Consider the following 21,203-nt stretch of genomic DNA (forward strand, 5'->3'; position numbering starts at 1 on the left):
AGATAACACACTGCACTCAATGTTTTTTGCTCCTCGATGTATACGATGTTCAGTACAGTACAGTACCGTGGAATTCAAAAAGGTACTGGTTGCATCTTCTCTCCTCAATGTATACTATGTCCAACAAAAGCACCTTGTTTCACCCGCATCAGGGCTTCATCAGGGACTCATCAAAACACCAAAGTCTCGTACCTCTTGTCTATCGGAAAAACATATCACATTTACTACCACCATATCTCCATAACTACAATTATAAACCTATGTCAGACTGATTTATTATCTACTAACCTTCACGAAATTTCTTTGTTCACACACAAGTTTGTCAAACCTTAGCTCAATACCGAGTCACTTAACAATTTATCATCACTCGAGTTTATCAGCTTTTCATAGTAAAATCTATAAACACAAAAAAGAAACGGAACAGCAATGCAACTCTACATGCCAAAACATACACTAGACATATGCTCCTTCAGGAGTTTGCAACTATTGAAATCGGAACCAAACTGAAACCAAAGTTCACGGAAACCTACCTTCTCCGAGTCTGCCGCTCTTTCTCCGGATCACGGAAGTCACATGTTCAACAACAGTACAACCACGTAACCACGTTTCCTCCACTTTTATATCATCCAATAATGAATAAACAGAATGCACCTGATAATCAATCAACATTAATGCCAAAAAGCCTCCCATTCAATGGGACCATTCAGTCCCCTTGGGGCCACCATACCCCAATTAAAAATAAAGCGTTGTTCCAATCGTTTAAGTGCCGCAGATAAATCACCACCATTTGGTAGAGATAATTCAGTTAATACAAAAAACTTTATATCTTCAATAGTATGCAACTGTTCTGCCCAATGCTCAACAATTTAATCCGGCTTCTATGCTCTATAATTCGGGACCGTATCATTCTACTAGTTTGTCCTATGTAAATCAAGCCACAAGGGCATATAATTGCATACACCACCCCCCTAGATTCACACGAGAAAGTCCCTAACAAACGGTACGGATATTTCAAATGAGAATGCTGGAATTCTTTGATCATCAAAACATGTTGGCAAACAGAACATTTACCACAACTGGTCTGTCTCTTCATTTGTTCACCACCTTCCTTCACTCTCCGGTGTTTAAAGTATCCCCCCAAATTCTCTCTCTTTTTTATGGCAAAAATAGGGTTTTCACCAAATATAGGGTTAGATACAAGCATTTGCCAATGTTTTAGGATACTATCTTTAATTTCCCTAGTTTTAGAGGAATATGGTATAATACACGCCACTCTCGTGGGACTATGTTTTTCATCTTGTACCAAGAGATTATCCCTATTTGCATATAGGGCTCTTTTATATGCTTTCTTAACCAAAGATGCCTTATATCCACAAACTATAAATCGGTCTTTTAATTTCTGAGATTGGATTTTATATTCATCTACAGATGTACACAATCTTCTGTATCGAAGAAATTGACCAGTGGGTATATTCTCTCGTAATCTTTTAGGGTGAAAACTACTAAAGTGAAGTAAAGTGTTCCTGTCAGTGATTTTTCGATGCACTGTTGCTACTAATTTCTGATTATCTACATATACAGTCATATCCAAGAAGGTAACTGTTTCTGTGCTGCAGGTATATGTAAATTTCAAATTTGGATCTCCCTGATTTAATTCCTCCAAAAATGCCTGTAACATCTCACTCGAGCCTTGCCATATAAAAAATATATCTTCAATGAAACGCTTCCATGTGATGATGTAAGACATCCACACAGATCCATATGGGGCATGCCACATCAGCAAGTAATGAGGCTCATTGCTTCCTCTGATAGCTCCCATTCTCTGGGATCCAATTGATATCAGCTGAGAAAATCTGCTTGCACATTAATTGGACCCCACAATGTGAGAAGCCACTATCAAGGCCAGATGCTGCTCCACCCAGCACCCCCGTTTCCTGAGCCACTGCTCAATTCTTCTACCACCCTGATAGTTGATGTAGGCCACAGTCGTCACATTGTCTGACAGAATTCTGATCTGACAGTTGCACAAGAGAGGTAGAAACTCCTGCAAAGCCAACTGCACTGCTCTCGTCTCTAAGCAAGTGATGCACCAGGATGCTTCCTCTGACCATTGGCCTTGCACAGACTGCGATAGACACATGGCTTCCCAACCGGAAAGAACGGCTTCGGTACTCACTACCATCCACTGTGGCCTCTCCAGGTCCATCCCACGGCACAAATGGTCCCAGCCAAGCCACCACGAAAGACTGAACCTGGCTGACTAAACTGTAGGGGAAGATGAAATTGCTCTGACATCGGATTCCACCAGGATAGTAATACTTTCTGTAGAGGTTTCATATGAGCAAATGCCCTTGGGACCAACTCCAAAATAGATGCCGTGGAACAGAGGACCTGCAAGTAATCCCAGACCCTGGGCACTCGGGTCTCCAATAAGTTCAGAACTTGAGCCTGCAGCTTGATAATATGCTTCTCTGTAAGAAAGACTTTTCCCACTCTGGTATCGAAGCATGCACCCAAGAACTCCAGGAACTTCATTTCCTCATCCAGATCCTGCCCATTCCTGGATGGAATGGTGTCAGAAGAACCATCACCAGACACAACCATCAACAACCCCTGTCACAGCTGGACCAAAGAATCTCTAAACCCTTGTGGCTCCCCAAAAACTTGGACCTCTTTCTGCATGGAGCTTCTGAATTCCTCTGCTTGGGGAAGTACCGCTCTGCAGCCTTCTGGGCCATAAAGGCTTCATGCATCAAGGGAATAAACTGGTGAAAAGGGTGCAGAAGCAAGAAAATCTCCCTTCAGAATATCTGGATTCCTCTCAGACCTCCCCTCATGGGCTCCAGAGGATAGAATCCACTGGCGACAGCACTGGCAGATCTCCTACCCTTCGTCCTTTCCGAAGCAGATGGCCACCATTCCTGCACTTAGCAGGAACAGATCGGTAGTCTCTCGCATCACAGCTGGTGAATAAACCAGGGCCACCCTGCCTTGAAGATGCAACTATAGTCGTGTCTCCCCCTCCCCCATGCACCCTCCCCACCAGAGAGGCATCGGGAACATTGGCTAGCCCTAGACAAACAAGAGCTGTGCACCGCCTGGCATGGCTCGGCCCAACCCCGACTATACAGCATATACCAGAAGAGAAGGTAGCGGGAGAGCCGCAAAGACAGAAGCCCCCTCAATGGCTTACCTCCCTCTGCCACCACTGACAGGGAGAGCTAAATGAAAAAGCAGCCAGATTTTCTTTTTTCTTAAAAACTGACAGAGAACTTCTCTGAGTGAAAGGTGACAGAGGCTTCCTTCAATCCTCTTGTAGGTGAGGGAACTGGGGCACCAGCTTTCACCTCCAGCATGAATCAGGGAGCAAATTAGGGTCCCCAACCCCTGCCAACCTCCTGTGAGGATAATCTCTTATTGCTCCTAAATATCCTCTTCTTTCTAATTATTTATTTATTTTTAATCTTAGGTACAGAACCTGCAGGTTTTGCAACTCCTCCATCTGCTGGAGACACAGATACTGAGGAGCTGCAGGTGGCACACCAGGTTATGTGGCAGTGGCTATGAAACTGTCTCCATCTGCTGGAAGGGAAGCAAAACCCAGGAGTCTGGACTTATCTGGGTACAAACAGGGAAAGGAAGGCAAAAAAAAGTTAACGATTTCCATGGAACTTTAGTAAAAAAAAAAAAAAAAAAAAAAAAAAAAAAGAAATCCATAAACATGATTGTTACTGGTTCATTTTTACCAAGTATTGAACTTTTTTTTTTTTATACATTTCCAGTCCAAATTCTCTACTGGCAAATACATTTTTACTGGCACAACAGCTAAATATTGTATAAAATACCAGGAATATGTCATGAAGTTTAAAATAATTCCAGTGTCAAATCTGAAGGTAAGACAATCCAACAATTGCAATATGGAACAAATTATCTAAGGAATTTGTTCCAAAAAAAAAGAAAAAACTTCTTAGAATGTATAATATATAACAATGCAAGAGACTGTTTTGAAGTAAGAACATGGACAGATTAATGGAACAGATGCAATAAGTAAGGGTGCTAGATTTTCACAACCAGTTGTCAGTACATACAAAAAAGATACAGGCCATAGCCTACTGCCCAGCTTTAGCTTCTTAATTTTCTCATAGCTACTTTAAAATAAATTATACATTTAGTGTATGTTTAACACCACCAACTTAGGAAATGAATATGCACTGTGAATACATTTAATGTAAAAAATGGGTACTATTCATCAATGTTTTTTTCCAAATGTGAAGTTTTTTATGACAGGAAAAGAGATGAGATTAGAGTTTTTCTCCAGATTTATTTGGAAATACAGATGTACAAAACATTTAACGGTAAGACTTCTGATAGCGAGCACGAGCTCCAGGTCCACCGAATTTCTTGGATTCACAACGACGAGGATCTGCAACCAGCAAGGTCCTGTCATACTGAATTAGGATGTCTTTGATCTCTTTCTTGGAAGCTTCATCAACATCTGGAAGGGAAAGTTGAAATATAATAATTCATTTCAATATAAAATCAGTTTATGGGCTGGCCTGGTGGGTCAGTGGAAGTGTTCTGTGCAATAATGCACAGGTAGCACTGATACCGTGTCTAGGTAGGAAACGCCCACCCCAGTTATCACAAAATGGCAAAACTAAGGAACTGGATTTGAGAGTACACAATTGCAGGGTGCATGGCCACTGGCTATGGACTGTCACTATCAAGGATTGGGCTAATTATCTGCATATGAAAGTTCATGGTGTTGAATTCCAGACCTGGTTCTGACTGGGCTTCCAACTCAGAGGAAGAAACTGCCAGGAAAAAGTCAATGTATTCATTTCAACTAAGGCATTGAAATCACTTACACTTTTGATAATAAGCCACCAATGATTTGGAAATAGCCTGGCGAATAGCTGTGACAAAATAAATAAATACACACATTAGAAAGCCACCATTTGAATTCAGTCCTTTATAAATTCAACAAAATAAAAAGACAAGATTCAGCAGGAAGGTTTTGGATTAAAAAAAAATTTTATTTTTTTTTTTTTTTAAAGATCCAGTTACATTTCATTTAACAGCTTTATTCTGTAGTTTAAATAAAACTGCTAAGAAATATATAGAACTTCCACTACCAGCCAATGTAAATATCTATGCTCATTCCCTGTCAAGTAGCACGTCTCAGCCTTTAGCTTACTTCTCATCTCCCATACAGAAAGGACAAATACACTGAAAAAAAGGCCAAAGCAGATTTTTCCAGCATGTATCTTCCCACTGTGTATGTGCGCCAGACCGAAAGGAAAACATAACCGGCCTGATTCAAACCTATGATGTTTCCCAGAAACCTTTGCTTCTGACCCCCCAGTTTCCACAGATCTGCTCTACTACTTGTACTAAAGCTCTATCTCCAGAGCTTGCAGCAGTTATTCTATTATAATTTGGGAAGAACATAACACTTACCATACACCTGCGCAACATGACCACCACCCTTAACACGGACTCTGATGTCAACTCCAGCAAAACGTTCCTTGCCCAAGAGAAGAACTGGTTCAAGCAGCTATAAGAAAAATGCAATATTTCTTAAGGAAAAAGGTATTTTTAACATCTTGATGGATGTACTCAGTACTAAACAGGGGCTGAACAGCTATTTTTCCCCAACCATTGCACCTGCTGAAATTAAGTCAAGGGCTAAATGAATATACAGTAAAGTGTATCAAGCAACAATATTCAGATTTTTCTAAATCAAACAAAAAACCCACCGAAAGTGCCTCGACTTGCATCAATCACAACTATTCTTTGACCCTAGCACTAATAGAAAGCAGGCTTCAAACTGCTTTCTGCACTTAGAGCCAGATGAGCATGTTGGCAGCTGAGCAGGTAAATGATTTCCAAACTGTGTCCCTGAAGGGTTGGGTCCAAGCCTCCATTCTGACAGGGCCAGTGAGACACTGATATGGCCCAAACACAAGACAAAGCTGTTAGCGGAAGAGCAGAACCAGGGAGTTAATTTTGAATCAGACTTTCCCTCCAGGCCATGGTCAGTGAGCTACCCAGTATTACCAGGAGATGCTGTCTGAAGAGGGGGAAAAATGGGGTGTTTGAATAAAAATTAAAAAAAAATGGGGATATATTTTTCATCTTCAATATGCTCATTTCACTTAGCTGCAGCAAGTGAGGGGACAGTAAAAAGTTCATTAAAACTACTGTTGCCTAAGCAATTTCTTTATTAAAGATGGTCACTTGATAGGCAATTCAAGAAGAATTAAGGTCAATATGGTGAATCAAGTTTAAAGGTATATTCAGTAATTTATTTCAAACTCTAGGTATGTGTGGTTTATATTCTTAGTAACTTTTCTAGTAAATCATAGAAACATAGAAATGACAGCAGAAAGGGACTCAATGGTCCATCCAGTCTGCCCAGCAAGCATATGGTAGTATCTACCGTGCATGCAGGTTACCCCCATGCTTATCAATTTCCCCAAACCGTAAGTCAGGGCCCTCACTGGTTACTGTCTGAATCCAATGGAGAAATTACTTACCTGAATTTCGTTTTCCTTAGTGTAGACAGATGGACTCAGGACCATCTGTCCTGAGTCCATGTGTTCCTCTGCTAGCAGATGGGAGATAGAGTCAGATTTCAAAGCTGATGTCACCCTAGATATACCCCTGGAGTGATCTCAGCTCCTCAGTATCCTCCTCAAAAAGCCATTGTGGATATATAATCTTTACATAAACAACTTGATTAAACTTCTCAAACTTGATTAAAATGGTTTCAAAACTGGAGACTGCCAGTGCACTCAACTACGTTAACGCCAACACCAGACTAACTGCGGGTGTCTTGAACTAGGGGTAGGCAACGGCTAGTCTCAATGTTCACTTTACAGGGTCCTCCTTCTCTGGGGCAGCCTTGGGTGGGATGATTAATCCATCTGTCTACACTAAGGAAAATGAAATTATCAGGTAAGTAATTTCTCCATTTCCTAGCATGTAGCCAGATGGACTCAGGACCAGTGGGATGTACAAAAGCTACTCCCGGACACGGCGGGAGGCTGCCCGTGGCCCACTTAGTACTGCCCTTGCGAAGGCTGCATCTTCTTGGGCCTGAACATCCAGGCAGTAGAACCTGGAGAAAGCATGTTGCCGCCCGACAGATCTCGGCAGGCGATAGTTTGGTTTCTGCCCACCTGGGCCCTAGTAGAATGAGCCTTAACCTGCAGTGGTAAAGGCTTTCCTGCCTCTTTGTAGGCCGACTTGATTACTTTCTTGATCCAGTGAGCTATTGTTGCCCACAAAGCTGCTTCTCCATGATTCTTCCCGCTGTGAAGAACGAACAGGTGATCCATTTTGCGCACACGTTCTGATCTTTCCAGGTATCGCACCAGGAGTCTGCTGATATTTAAATGGTGAAGAAGGCAAGAGTCTTCAGAGTCCTTATGTTAATCCAGAGATGGCCCGGTTCAAATGAAACTCGGAAACCACTTCCGGTAGGAAGGAGGGGACGGTGTGCAGCTGTATGGTTCCAGGGGTGAAACTAAGGAATGGTTCCTGGCAGGATAGAGCTTATAGTTTGGAGATGTGACGAGCTGAACATATTGCAACCAGGAATACAGTCTTCAATGTTAAGAGGTGTAGTGACAGACCACGCATTGGTCTGAAGGAAGCCCCCGCTGAGAAGTCTAATACCAGATGCTTCCATAGGGGCAGCAGCCACTTTAGCGGTGGCCGAAGTTGCTTAACCCCTTTTAGGAATCGTGTCAAATCCAGATGAGCTGATAGACTGATACCGGTCACGTCGGCTCTGAAGCAGGAGACAGCGGCTACTTGGACCTTGAGGGAGTTGAGTGACAACCCCTTCTTCATACCGTCCTGTAGAAACTTCAGAATCATGGGGATCTTGGCCATCCGAGGGAGTATCTCACGGTCCTCACACCAAGCTTCCAATATTCTTCAGATCCGTATGTATGCCAGGGATGTTGAGAACTTGCACGCATGGAGCAGGGTGTCAATCACGAGCTTCGAGTAACCGCGCTTCTTCAGGCAAGTCCTCAAGGACCAGACCGTAAGAGGGAATCGAGATGGATCTTCGTGAAGAATCGGGCCCTGCTGGAGGTAGGCACAGAGGGCTCCCCACAAGGAGTCTTTGCATGTCTGCGTACCATGGGCGCCTTGGCCAATCCGGGGCCACTAGTAGAACTAGTCCCTTGTGATGTTCTATCTTGCGGATGAACTTGCCCAGTAGTGGCCATGGGGGGGGGGGGGGAAGGTGTACAGTAAATCTTCCTCCAGCCAGGTCTGAACGAGAGCGATCCTTTGGGAATGTGGCTCTCGTCTGTGGCTGAAGAGCCTGGTGACTTAGGCACTGAGATAGGTGGCTAGTAGGTCCATGGCTGGGAGGCCCCAGTTTGAAAGCTGTGGTCGACAGCGTCCATTCCCCTGAGTCCAGGCTGTCTCTGCTGAGACGCTGCCTTTTCCTGCAATGTGGGAGGCCGAGATCCCTTGTAGGTTTATCTCCATCCATGCCATGAGAGGATCTATCTCCAGAGACACCTGCTGGCTCCTGGTTCCTCCCTGGCAGTTGATGTAGGCAACCGTTGTAGTGTTGGCCGACATTACTCAAACCGCTTTGCCTTGGAGTCTGTGGCTGAATCGCAGGCAGGCTAGTCTGACTGTTCAAGCTTCCAGGTGGTTTATGTTCCATCCCGCCTCTTCCTCGCTCCATTGTCCCTGGGCCTTCAGTTCCTGACAATGGGCTCCCTACCCTTGCAGGCTTGCATCCATGGTGAGCAAGGTCCAGTTCGGTGGGGATAGGCTTACTCCTCTGCTCAGGTGGTCTTCCTGTAGCCACCACTGAAGCTGAGAACGTATCTCTGCTGGTAGTTGGAGGCGAATTGAGTAGTCCTAGGACAGTGGGTTCCAGCGTGACAGTAAGGAGCGCTGGAGAGGTTGCATGTGGTCCCTTGCCAATGGGATGACCTCCAAAGTTGCTGCCATGAAGCAGAGGACTTGAAGATAGTCCCATACCTTGGGGCATGCATTGGTCAACAATCTCCATAGTTGTTCCATTAGCTTTCTTCACCTCGGGGGAGGGAGGAAGACTTTGTTCTGTTTGGTGTCGAAACGGGCCCCAGGTACTCTAGAGACTGAGAGGGCTGCAGACTGCTCTTGCCCGTGTTCATGACCCAACCGAGTTCCTGCAGTAGGTTCTTGACTCTGCTGGTCACCTGTCGGCTCTCCTCCGAAGATTTTGCCCTGATCAGCCAGTCGTCCAGCTAAGGGAGAACCAAGATCCCTTCCTTCTTCAGAGTTGCCGCCAAGACCACCATAATCTTGGAGAATGTTCTGGGGGCGGTTGCTAGTACGAAGAGTAGCGCTCAGAACTGGTAATGGTGACCCAGTATCGCAAAGCGCAGAAAACGCTGGTGATCTTGATGGACTGAAATGTGAAGATAGGTTTCGGAGAGGTCCAGGGAGGTTAGGAATTCTCTGGGTTGTACTGTCATTATTACAGAGCGAAGAGTCTCCATGCAGAAATGTAGTATCCGCAGATGACAGCTGACATTCTTGAGATCCAAGATGGGTCGGAATAATCCTTTATTCTTGGGAATGATAAAATAGATGGAATAGTGCCCCATATTGTTGGGGCATATGAACCGGAGATATTGCCTTCCATTGCCAGTCTCTTGGTGTGGGAGTGGCAGGGTGACATTTAGTACCAATTTGTCAGACATGATCTCGACCCATCTCTGGTAGAAAAGGGCAAGTCGACCCCCTACTTCCTCTTCCTGTGGACAGGTCGGCCCATTCTCATTGGGGAGCACGATTGGAGCCTGCCGACAGGCCTGTAACCTCTCTTGGTTTGTCATTCCAAAAGGACCGTGACCTTCCGGAGGGACCTTTTACCCCTGTCTTCCAGTAGCCGAGGCACTGGAGATTCGCCCCACTTGCTGGCTAACTTCTCCAATTCGCTTCTGGATAAGAGAAATCCTTTAAAGGGCATTCTTGTGAGACTTGCTTTAGAGGTCACGTCAGCAGACCAATTCCTCCACTACCGAGGCTATTCCTCTGGCTGAAGTACGCACCAGATCTGAGCTTGCGTCCGTCAGGAAGGCTGCTGCAGGTTCCATCGTCTCGCTAGAATACGTTCCAGAGTTATTTGCCTCTCACGAGAGGAGCAAGCAGGAACTTGCCACTAGAGCGCAGCAGGAAGCAACCTGCAGTGTCATTGCTGTTGCGTCCAAGGTCTGCTTAAGAATGGATTCCAATCGTCTATCCTGAGTATCCTTCAATGCAGCCCCTCCCTCAACAGGAATGGTTGTTCGCTTTGAGACAGCAGACCATTGCGTCCACTTTGGGAAAATGCAGGCGTTCCTTGGTAGCCAGTTCCAGAGGGTATAAGGCTTCCAAGGCCAGACTTCCTTAAAAGCTGGCCTCCGGGGCATCCCACTCCAGGTCAATCGGTTCCTGGATGGCTTCCATCGTTGGGAAGTAGCATGAGACTTTACAAAGGGACACAAAGATGGGGTTCTTCTTTGGTTCCGCCATAGGGTCCGTGCCTGGAATACCAGAGTTTTCAGAGTCTGGGAAACAAGGGCTGGTAATTCATCCCTGTGGAAGAAGTGGAGCATGGTCCGGTATGGTTCCAGGCCTGGAGGGATTTCTCCTTCTTCCAGGGAGCCGCCATCATCTGAGGTGTCCAGGTCCCTGTCAGGGAAATTCTTGGTTAGGCGAGGCATGTCTCGAGGCATCCGAGTAGAGCCGGGAGGATCTTGTACTTCCAGCAGGGGTTGAGCCTGGGACACAGCCGGGGCCGATTGCGCCTGAAGAAAGGCTTACAGCCCTTGGAAAACTTCTAACCACGATGTCCCTGGGTCCATGTTAATCCCAGGGGGAGTCTGAGTAGGGGCCCCTGAGGTGCCTTCTTGTGGAGAAGCCATCTCGTGGCTGCATAGATCCTGGGAGCTATCGTATGTAGGAGTTCTGGTCCCATCTTCAGACAGTGAGGGACCAGGCTTTGGTGCCCCCCTGGGCTTCTTCGCAATGCTGACCCAGGCAGGACTCCAGTTCAGGCTGCGTGGCTCTTATATGGCAGGCTGTGCAAAGAGCGTGCCTTCTGGCCTTCTTGGATGCAGGTGTCATTGCCTGTCTAGGTGCACAGGAATTGAGTTTCAATGCACGCATGTAGTTGCAAGCGTGGTTGTGCACGTCCGTACTGGGCGCCCACAACTTGGGTGCATCGGCCGACTGCCCTGCCCCACGCGTACCGCCGGTCGAGAAGGGAAGATGGCGCCAACTACCCCCCCCCCCCTGTAAGATGGCACCCCCAAGGGTCTCCACGTGTGTAGACCCTTGCACCAGATCGAGGCCTAGCCCAACCAAGGCTGCTCAACCCGTCAGTGCTTCCTCTTTACCTCACCGGAAGGAGAAATCGGTACGGCAATTCGAACTCTGGAGACCGAGACCTGAATTTAAAGTTTTCTGCTTACCTGGTCTCGGCGCTTACCGATTGTGTGCCGACGGTCTCCAGCTGTGGGGGAAGAGGGTGTTACCTTCACCGTCATGCTCGGTTATGCACTCGCTGCCTTTCAACCACTCGGGGGGGGGGGGGGGGGGGGGCCTAAGTCCACACCAGAAACCGGACCATGGCACATCTCTGAAGGATATTGGAAATCACCTCAGGAATTCTCAACTGGGGGAGGGACCCTTAGGTAACACCGCAGGAGAGCAGGACTCTGTCTTCTTTAAGGTAATTTTGTCTTCTTGCTGTAATTTTCCTAACACTGTGCTAGTGTGTGGGGCAGTGTCCGCATCTGCTAGGAGACGGAGAGATACTGAGGAGCTGAGGTCACTGCAGGGGTATATCTAGGGTGACGTCAGCTTTGAAATCTGACTCCGTCTCCCATCTGCTAGCAGAGGAACACATAACCCACTGGTTCTGAGTTCATCTGGCTACACGCTAGGAAAACATGTGGTTCATTTTAGATATTAGCAGGGTCTCAGTCCTTCCTTGATGTAATACATTGGATTTTCTTCACTTACAATGAAGTCAATTTTACTGTTTTGTGGAGGAAAAAAATCCTTCTTACTTTGTACTGTAGAGTTCTGGGCTCAATCATTTCTAGAGGTCTTCCATTAACTTTAATGAGACCATTTCCCCTCTTGCAGTGGGCAACAGCAGTTGCTGTTTTCTAAAAAAAGAAAATATGAGAAAAGTTTAGAATCCTAATATGAAGAACACAAGAGCAAGAATCATAAAGTTTTTAAAACAGAATGGCTTTGTGTGGCTGGAATAATGCGTTCTGGAAGGTAATAGCTACACAATCAAGAAAAAATATGAAGTCATAGCATTTATACTAAATTCTTCCCTAGTTGTAAAAACAAACTCTGATAGAATCTAACAGTATTTCTTTATCAGAATTAAAGCAGTGCTGGTGTAAACTATGCACAACAGAAGTAAATGTGTTTGATGCAGTAAAAAAAAACCTACACAGGATCATTTTTAAAAAGCCATTCCTATGGGAAAAAGATTTGGTCAGACTTTCTATTAAACCTAGGATCAGTTTAGAGAGATAAATAATTAGCCTAGAATATGTCTAAATATGTACTTAAAATTTAAGACAAAGATAAGCTTGAAAAAATAAAGTTAAATGAAGCCTTTAAAATGGAGGTAAATGAGGGTGATCAGTCAGGTGAACACTACATTTTTGTAACAAAAAAAAAAAATTTAGAACAAACATGAATTCCACAAGTTATGTACATATAATGTGCATCTTCAGATGGTTAAGGTTTATACAACCAATTCAGTCTGATATGAGTCAAACAGGCCTTGTGAGATGTTCAAACTTCAAATATAGCCAGCAGAGATGATAGCAGCTACAGCAAAGGAAAGCTACTCGCCACCTGAGGGTTAAAAGCATAATCACAGGGCGAGGGGAGGAGGTAGGATGATTAAGCCATGGCCAGTGGAGAGGAAGGAAAGGAAGAACAAACGCAGGTCCCCAGGATCAGCCCTGTTCAGAGGGTTGTGAATTGGCCAAGCCTCCTGAAATCCTTGGCTATCATGGCATGGAATCTAGAGGCCTCCACTCTTCATCACTGTTTAATGATTATCTCCAACCTCTTGGGAATATTAGAAAGCATAGGTTACAATCTTATCTTTATGCAGATGATGTACAAATCTCTTTCCTTGGGGGATAATCAGATTTGGTGAATTTTTTAAACAGTGCCTTAAGGAAATGTTGAGCTCATTGATGGCAAACAAGCAAGAATATCTGAGATTTTATGGCTAAGTAATTCAAATATACCAGGACTGTCTGTCTATTCTATGACTGATGGATTTCTCAGGTTCAAATAATCTGGAAAAGCAGTCAGAAGAATAAAGGTGCAAATGGAAGGAAAAATAGCTTTACAAAATGAAGTACAAATTGCGACAGAGTCAAAGGTGAAGAGAGGAATACACAGAGGATAACAAGGAAGAGAAAGCAGAATTGCTTAGCAAATTTTTGTTCTGTATTTACTGAGGAAGGGCTGGAGTAGGATCACAGAAATCAAGAAAATGAGGTAAACCTCAATTTTCAAAAGACTTCACAACAAGCTAGTTTTACATACATAAAAACAACAATAAAAAAATTAACACAACATTTGTTTCCCAAGCTTAAAACAATGTTTGAATGACAGGGGACCCTGTATATTTTAAGCCCATTTATTCTGTGCACTCCTATTAGAAACATTCTTCCCAACAAGCAGATCGATACTCTAAGGCCACGGTAGAAACAGTGCGGCAGTGCCGGGCGCACCCTCGTTCCCCGCACGCACAGTTCTCTTCACCTACCGCTCGATACTCTCTTCAAATTGCATGCAAATGCATGCCGCGGCGCGTTAGGCCCGCGCAACCCATTTTACTGTATAGGTGCTAATACAGCGCCTATACAGTATCCTGGGTGCGCTGGTACCTGTTATTTCAAATGTCATTTGAAATGACAGGCACCAGGAAGTGGATGGTTCCCCCCCCCCTCCCGAAGCAAGGCGCAGGGCAAAAATTAAAACGGGAATAAAGTGTAAAAAATGGGGGTAAAACCAAAGGGAGTAAAGTGTAAAAAACCATGGACGACCTCCATATTAACATTGCAGCGTAAGTTGTTTATATATATGTATAAATACCTGTCACTTTCCGAATCCCCCAGGCGTGCGGTCATCCAGGCGGCGGCAGCGGTGGGAGCCGGCGGGCAGGCGTTGGATCCAGGCGGCGGCGGGCGCGCGTTGGATCCAGGCAGCGGCAGGAGCCGGCGAGCGGGTGGGCGCGCGTTGGATCCAGGCGGCGGCAGGAGCCGGCGGGTGGGTGGGCGGGCGCGCGTTGGATCCAGGCGGGAGCCGGTGGGCGGGTGGGCGCGCGCGCGCGCGTTGGATCCAGGCGGGAGCCAGCAAGCGGGTGGGTGCGCGTTGGATCCAGGCGGCGGCAGGAGCCGGCGAGCGTGCGTTGGATCCAGGCGGGAGCCGGCGGGAGGGTGGGCGCGCGTTGGATCCAGGCGGCTGCGGGAGCCGGCGGGCGGGTGGGCGCGCGTTGGATCCAGGCGGCTGCGGGAGCCGGCGGGCGGGTGGGCGCGTGTTCGATCCAGGCCACGGCTGGGTGGGCGTGCATTCATCCAGGCAGAGGGAGCCGGAGGCCGCTTTCGCCACCGGCTCCCTCTGCCTGGATGAATGCACGCCCACCCGCCTGCTCCGGCCTGGATCGAACACGCGCCCACCCGCCCGCCGGCTCCCGCCTGGATCCAACGCGCGCCCACCCGCTCGCCGGCTCCCGCCTGGATCCAACGCACGCCCGCCGGCTCCTGCCGCCGCCTGGATCCAACGCGCGCCCCACCCACCTGCCCGCCGGCTCCCGCCTGGATCCAACGCGCGCGCCCGCCCACCCGCCCGCCGGCTCCCGCCTGGATCCAACGCGCGCGCGCCCACCCGCCCACCGGCTGCCGCCTGGATCCAACGCACGCGCGCCCACCCGCCCGCCGGCTCCCACCGCCGCCTGGTTCCAACGCGCGCCCACCCGCTCGCCGGCTCCCACCGCCGCCTGGATAAACGGGCGCCCATCCGCCCGCCGGCTCCCGCCGCCGCCTCGATGACCGCACGCCTGGGGGATTCGGAAAGTGACAGGAAAGTGACAGGTATTTATACATATATATAAACAACTTACGCTGCAATGTTAATATGGAGGTCGTCCATGGTTTTTTACACTTTACTCCCTTTGGTTTTACCCCCATTTTTTACACTTTATTCCCGTTTTAATTTTCGACCACCACACTAACACCAAGTAGAGGGTAGGCGGTAAACTAACAGGTTAAGGACGCGGCAAAATAGCGGGTTACAAAGGAGATAATCTGAGCGCGCGTCACAGTATCGGAGGGGAATAGCTAATTCCTTCATTATACAGCTAATTCGTTCATTTACATATCATATACATGCTGGGTGCGGAAAGGGTTATGCGTCTGTTTTAAGAAGCGCTAAGGACGCGTGAAACTGGAGACTGTATCGCTGGATCGCCTTATGCGTCCGAATTGTGCGCTCACAGCACGTTACAGACAGGAAATCTTCAACCGCACGTTACAGTATCGATCTGAAGGTTTGTTGAGGGTGCCTTCACTTTCAGAATGTGAATCTGGCATTGATGTGAAGATCAGCATTTAGTATCATCAACCCTAAGGGATGGTATACAGTCCCACTGGACATTTGCACTGAAGGAAATCTGGCATTTGGAAAACATTTAAAAGCCTGGTGGTTTGTCTAAGCCTTTGCTTCTCCTGAAAGCACTTAGGAGTTTTGATGTTTGTTTGTTGGAGATGTATATTTATTGGGGGGGGGGGGGGGGGGGGAGAGAGTTGGAGCCAAGTGAACTGCATCTTATTTTTAGAATCAATTTTTATGAATTTTTAAATACCTGTTAAGTTTTTAGCTTTGATTTGTTTTGTCTATTACATATATATTTTTTTTACCACTTCTATGGCTTTGCAGTTCTCAGAATGGTTAGATAAGATATCAAATATGATAAAATAAAATGAATAACTCCAGGGAAAAAATGCACAGGAGGCAGGCTTCTTTCAACAGAAAGGAGGCTCTAGAACAAGATGTCATGGGATGAAGGAGAAAAGGGTTAGAACCTGGGATAATCCTGATAAAATATTTGTTTATAGAGTCTGTGGTGGATGCATGAACAGGCTCCCTGTGAAAGCGGTGGCGACAAGGACAGTATTAAAATCATTCTGGCTGATACAGTAAAAAAAAATGCAGGAGAGCGGGCACTCCCCATTGAGCGCCCACTCAGGCACCTCTCCTGTGCATGTAATTCTGTATTTAAATGAAATGGTGCGCTAATAAGGAGGTATCCCTTGTGCCTCCTTATTAGCGGTAGAGGTGGTTGTCAGCAGGTCCAACAACAGATGCTCTATTTTACCGGCATCTGTTAGGAAAACGGATCCTGGTAAAATTGAGCATCCATTTTGCTAACTGCTGACCAGCAGGCAGATTTATTTTTTTTTTAAACCTTAATAACCTCATCAACATGCATTTGCATGTGATGAGCGCTATTAAGTTTTGGTTTTGTTTTGGGTTTTTTTTGGGGGGGGGGGGGGGTTGGCCGCTTGTTTTCAACATGTTTATTTTATTTAACACTTTTCTATACCGACCTTCATGAAAAATTTCATATCAGATCGGTTTACATGTAACAAATGGTATAACTTAAACAAGAACAATTCACTAGAAGCGGAAGTTACATATAACAAGTTAAACCCCTTACTGTATAAGGGGTAATAAACGTGCATCAAAAAAGTACAGCCAATTGCAGGTTAAATGGCGCGCTCAGCCAAGTGTGCTTTACGGTATTGTCCTGATTGTTAGAGATTCAATTGATTTATACTGTTTTATCACTTGATTTTGTTTTTTTTAGGTTATGATTTTCCTAGGTAGTTATTTGTATGGGGCTCTGCAATTATATTTTCTTCTCTTGATTGTTATATGTTTTATGATATTATGGTTTGGTTTCTTCTTACAAGTTGTGCCTGTTGATGAACACTCTTGTTTTGTAAATGTTCAAATGAGGCAGATATTTCTGGAAAGACAGTTTACAAATCAATAAATTAGACTATTTTTTTTATTAGGATAGGTTTGAATCATATTAAATTTAATGCCGATTCTTCTGAATAAAGGAGCTGGCATTTGCTCCCAATGCTATAACAAGAAAACTATGAACATGTATTGCTTCCTCATGTTATAAGACACTATAAAAGTCATCCTTAGTGGGCATTCAGTAAGCAACAGGGATTGGCCAGGTTACAGGAAAGACACTCATTCACAATGAAATTCAGGGAAAGAAAATCTTTCCTAAAGGTCACTAGTGGTCTTATCAGCACACTGGACCAGGACCACCTGCTAACATGCAAAGAATTATTCTGAGTATCTATTTATTGTATGCTCACTTTTACATAACTGTTGATTATCCCTGGCAATATGTATAGTGTTTATCTCTGACCATAAACCCTCAGCTAAGAAGCATATTTGACTATAAAGATCAGCATACTACATACTTAGGAGTAGATATAATAAGATATGCTGCGGCGGTTACTACCCGGAACCAATCAAGCCTGACACTTCACTTGGAATACATATCCAGCACAGCTCACTGCTTCAATGGCAGGGGGGATTGAAGAAAAGAGGATTTATATTCAGACAACAGGGACTAAATTGCGTGGGAGTAGCTTGCTTATTGCAGCGGTTACTACCCCAAACCAATTAGGCTTGTTACTTCACTTTGATGCAGCTCCAGCACTGCTCTCTACATCAATGGCAGGGGTGGAAGGAAATGAGAACCAAAAAGTTACCAATAAGGGCCCTGACCTCAGCGGTCAGAGTAACAGATAAGTATGAGAAAAATAAGTGTGAAAGCTTGCTGGGCAGACTGGATGGGCCATTTGGTCTTCTTCTGCCGTCATTTTTATGTTTCTATGCTGGGTAGAACATGCACTTTAACATTTGTGCGCACGTTTTTTTTTTTAAACAAAGTTTACTGCCAATGCAGTGAGGAGTTTTGCACACAAAATAAATATATCCAGTATAATGTGCATACAGCTTAGCATCCTCTCATGCAAACCCCAAGCTAATGATTTATTTATTTATTTGTGGCTTTTATATACCGAACTTCATAAAACATCTGATCGGTTTACAGTAAAACTTCGAATGACATTAGCTGTCTCTCCCCTCCCCTCCCCCCCCCCAAAAAAAAGCAGAGGGGTGCACCAACTTAAATTTATGTTTTCCTAGCACTGGAACTTTACTCCATCTCAGACTAAAAGTTAAGTGTCCAAGACTGTTAGCCTATAGGTGGAAGCTGGATTTTCAGGGCAGAAATCTTCAGTCAGGATTTTATACACGGAAAATATACTTTGTGCACATCAAAAACTTTATGTGCACAAAATTGTGCATGCATACAGTATTGTATGCATAGAAAACATGCTGTTGTGCACATAGCATTTTTAGACATGGATTTTGTTTTAACAAAAATGTTTGTATGCATAATATTTATTTTTAAATGCACGTTTTCAGGTTTGTGAGCATAATTTTTAAAACTCAGTGTATTAACATGCCATTAGCTTATTGCTTTGGAAGTTATAATTATTTTTGGCATATGCATCAGCTTACTGCATTAGCCCTTTAATTTAAAAATTAACCCCAAGCAAAATATATTGAATACCTTTTACATCAAAGATATTTTTCCCCAGCCATAACTTCTTAATGAGAAAACATGGAAAGTTAGTCACAACTTAACTATTAACAAATGAACCCATTGAGTATGTATAGCAACAATGACTATCACCATCAAGGAAAACTACCCAACTCTCTTAAGTCCACAAACTCGGGTTTGGAATCTGACATAGGAAAACACACAACCAGTACAATTTGCTTATTGTAATTACCTATGGTCTAATAATCAGACCACAAAGCTAGAGTCTGAAGGCCTGAAATCTGGTGTTCTCATCTCCACTCTGTTATATACCATGGCCACAAAAGATTCTACCCAATTATAATTGTTTTTTGATGACACATAAAAAGTAAGCTTTTGTTTAGAAGGCTATACAAGCATCTCCCAAAAACTGAACTGGAAACCTTCCATGCTAAATCTGGGCACAAGACAGTGCAGTTTAGTTCTGATTCACCAGCCTATTCTAATTCAAACAAGACATGAGCAGCTCTTAATGCAGGAAAGATCGGGAGAAACATTCACACAATGCAAATGCTTGAAAGGTTAGCTAATCCAGTCCATCCACACCATGATCATCTAAATGAAGATAGGAACGATTTAAAAACGTGAAAGAAAAAAAATCATGTACAAATATACTACGTATCTAACTAGCCTAAATAGGACCACCAAGCTTTTTTTGTTCACAGAAATGCCAATAAGCAACTAAAGTACATGCAAAACTCCAGGACAAATAAAAGAATGCCCTCACCCTCCCGACACAGCACGCGGAAAAATGCCCCGGGTGTCGAAACACGATCCGGAACCTTGATCAAAACCCCCGGAACAGGGGGAACAGGGGTGCCATTACCACCGTGGCTACCCCAAAATGGGGAGGAAGTCGCGGACCAAGACAGCACAGCCTGGCCTCCCATGCGGAAAAACATAACCCGGTAAGGAAGGGGAAATGCTTCCTCTCCACAGCCTGCGGGAGGAAGGGCCAGGGCCAGGGCCAGGGCCGCAGCCCGCTGCCTTGCTTTCTCCGTTAAAACCCGGCGCACGCAGGCCGCCTTACACGTGTCCCGAGCAACACCCACCTTACGCCCGAAAACCTGGACAGACTGCAGGGGCCCCTTGGTCGGCATCTTCCTGCGAGGGAGACAAAGAGAAGAGCAGCCATTAGGAAAAGTGCGAAGGTCTTTTTTTTTTGTTTTGCGTTCGCTACAAGAGCCACGGCCGCCGCTTACCTCTCAGCGGAGCAAGCAGGAAAAGGCCGAAAAGGGTCTCCGGAACTGAACGACAAGAGCCGGCGTGCTGACGTCTACAACGTCCCTGAAGCGCGACGCAGGCGCAGGAACCCGAGCCGCCTCCCCTCTCTTTCAGAAGTTCCTAGCCGGGGCCGGAAGCTCCCGTACGGGCGGGCGCGCGCACAGAGTATTCTGATGGGAGCCGGCGGTGCATCTATGATTTGTGGCGGGAATGCGCACCCGTAATTCAATTCGGGCAAGACCGGATGTACTTTTCCCCGGTCAGGGCCTGTGCCTGGGTCAATCGCTACATCCGGTCCGAGATGTCATTTGGAGGGAGAGTGTGCAAAGGGATTGGTCAGTATCAGTGGTTGCAGGCTCTGCTTCAGACCGTAAGCCGGGTAACATTGGAAGTAATGAAGATATGTCTGGTCTGAGTACTGTAGACATCAGACATTGGAAGTACCAAAACTGATAGGCTGACTTTCCACCCCTGAGTGAGCTGTGTGGATGTTTTTGGACCATTTGCACCCCCCAGCTGGCACCAGGGCTGGGATCTGGCACTATTAACCTTCATTCACCACTAATGTATTACTAATTTATTAGATTCTTTGAAGTGGACAAAGTTAAGCTAGTCGACACTGTATATTTAGATTTTCTGAAGGCGTTTGTTAAAGAGCCTCAGGAGAGACTCCGGAAACTAAAAAGTGATAAAAAGGGAGGCTGTGCATAGGTAACTGGTTAAAGATGGGAAACAAAAAGTAGGACTGAATGGCCAGTTTTACCAATGGAAAGCAGCAAATAGTGTTGTGCCTCAGAGTTTTGTACTGGGACCAGTGTTTCATTCATTAATGACTGGAAAAAGGGAGCACTGAGTGAGGTGATCAAAATTTGAAGATGACACAAATATTCAAAGTAATTAAAACACAGTCTATGAGGAACTGATAAGGACCTTGCCAGATTCAAGAACTTCTAAATCCTTAACATTCCCAAAAATTCAGCTATATAAACCGTTATATCCTTCCTCAACATTTTTTTAGGTGGAAGATGGCTATTTCATATTTGGCCAAAGTACCAACCATGGTTACTGTGCTTTGATTATAATCATCAATGCCGCCATCCCACCTGTATATTTTCTTTTGATGTAAAAAATGCCTATAAAAAGTTTAGATTTACAACCTTAAGAATCAATAGAAATATCTTGTATATGCTTTAATTACCAACTCGCTTTTCTGTAAACA

General features: G+C 45.3%; 1 protein-coding gene across 1 annotated transcript; it reads right to left on the reverse strand.

The window, feature by feature from the left end:
- Positions 1 to 4,296: 4,296 nt before the first annotated feature.
- On the reverse strand, positions 4,297 to 20,097 carry RPS16 (ribosomal protein S16). The gene is made up of 6 exons (XM_029597120.1): positions 19,963 to 20,097; positions 19,813 to 19,864; positions 12,084 to 12,185; positions 5,461 to 5,557; positions 4,869 to 4,916; positions 4,297 to 4,495 (listed from the first exon to the last, which is right to left on the reverse strand). Exons 2-6 carry the CDS (start codon positions 19,858 to 19,860, stop codon positions 4,350 to 4,352), a joined length of 441 nt encoding a protein of 146 aa, XP_029452980.1. The 5' UTR covers positions 19,861 to 19,864; positions 19,963 to 20,097; the 3' UTR covers positions 4,297 to 4,349.
- Between the last annotated feature and the right edge of the window lie 1,106 nt (positions 20,098 to 21,203).

Source organism: Rhinatrema bivittatum, chromosome 4 (genome assembly GCF_901001135.1).
Source record: "Rhinatrema bivittatum chromosome 4, aRhiBiv1.1, whole genome shotgun sequence".
Lineage (NCBI taxonomy): Eukaryota > Metazoa > Chordata > Amphibia > Gymnophiona > Rhinatrematidae > Rhinatrema > Rhinatrema bivittatum.

Bases quoted from the DNA above. Each gene is read 5' to 3' on its own strand.
- RPS16 (XM_029597120.1), bottom strand. From the start codon at position 19,860: ATGCCGACCAAGGGGCCCCTGCAGTCTGTCCAGGTTTTCGGGCGTAAG. The intron at 5,558-12,083 runs GTAAGAAGGATT...TTTTTCTTATAG, and splicing joins CCAGAACTCTACAGTACAAA to CTGCTTGAACCAGTTCTTCT. The intron at 4,496-4,868 runs GTAAGTGATTTC...TTTCCCTTCCAG, and splicing joins GGTGGCTTATTATCAAAAGT to ATGTTGATGAAGCTTCCAAG.